At 47.3% G+C, this 1,099-nt stretch overlaps 1 protein-coding gene across 1 annotated transcript; it reads right to left on the bottom strand.

Moving 5' to 3' along the window:
- Positions 1-4: 4 nt before the first annotated feature.
- LOC119345469 (disease resistance protein Pik-2-like) lies at positions 5-1,096 on the bottom strand (the record flags this gene model as incomplete). Its single annotated transcript, XM_037615533.1, has 1 exon — positions 5-1,096. A coding segment is annotated over one exon (1,092 nt), but the record flags the coding sequence as incomplete, so codon positions are not given.
- Between the last annotated feature and the right edge of the window lie 3 nt (positions 1,097-1,099).

A 1,099-nucleotide genomic window follows, 5' to 3' on the forward strand; every position in this document is an offset into this window, starting at 1 on the left:
CTCTATCTTCTTGTTGCCCCTGGTGTGGCTTGTGCTTGAAATCAGGAAGGTTGGGGTGCTTTTCAAGTGCTAGTCTCACTGGATCTGGGTCGCAGTCACCATTGAGCTCGACATTCTTCAATTTGGGAAGGCGGAGGAGTCCACAAATAGACTCCATTTTGGCAAAGGACCACACAATCCTCTCCAGCTTGGGAGCGGCTCCAGTGTCAAAGATAATGTCGGTGATGGTACCATCATCAACGACCAAGGACCTGAGGATCTTGAACTCTTCTTGCTTGAATGTGAGCCCGCTGCCGGCGTATGAACTGCGCCGAAGCCTGAGGCAGCGCAGAGCTGCAAGCTTGCCGAGGATGCATATATCATCTTCCCCTAGGTAAGTCTGGCTCAGTGTTATCTTGGTAAGTTGATCGAGCTCTGCAATCCAGAGTAGAAACCCACTTGTGATGCCGCTAATGTTTAAGCTTTGAAGAAGGTTTGGAGGGGAGGCTAATGTGACCACCTCCTCTGAGCTAAGAGTATCCTCAGTTTGAGAAACCGGTTCGTTGATCTGAATAGACAAGGAGCGAAGGCAACCATGTAATTTTTCGATCTGTTGAAATAGATAACTCAGGCCACCTTTCTTACCCTGGAGAATCACACCCAGTTTCCTCAGCTGTAATAGATGACCAACACCAGTTAAATCATTAACACTGTGGGAAACTTCAACATGTGACAGTGTCTCCAACTGATTCATTCTTCTGATGCTGCTCGGAAGGCGCACGGCCGTAAACAAATCCTGAGACCTATCAGTGATGTTGCTTGGAGACTCAGCCTGACCAGCGAATAGATGCTTTAGCATTGGAAGCATGACTGATTTTGTGGCGAAGGCCCGTACCGTTGTTTGCCGGATGTCCAAGGTCTCCAGGCATTGCAGCTTCTCGATTTTCTTCGGTAGTTCAGTGATATCTGTGTTCCTGAGGCTTAAGTACTTCAGCAATATTATTTTACAGATGATCTTCAAATGTTGCTTCTTTAAGCCTCTGCAACCTTCTAGATCCAGCACCTTCATTAGCTGCCACTGAGATGACTTTGCCAAATATGGAAGAAGTGCTACAATGCC

The sequence above is a fragment of the Triticum dicoccoides genome, unplaced genomic scaffold, assembly GCF_002162155.2.
Source record: "Triticum dicoccoides isolate Atlit2015 ecotype Zavitan unplaced genomic scaffold, WEW_v2.0 scaffold240904, whole genome shotgun sequence".
In the NCBI taxonomy this organism is placed as follows: Eukaryota; Viridiplantae; Streptophyta; class Magnoliopsida; order Poales; family Poaceae; genus Triticum; species Triticum dicoccoides.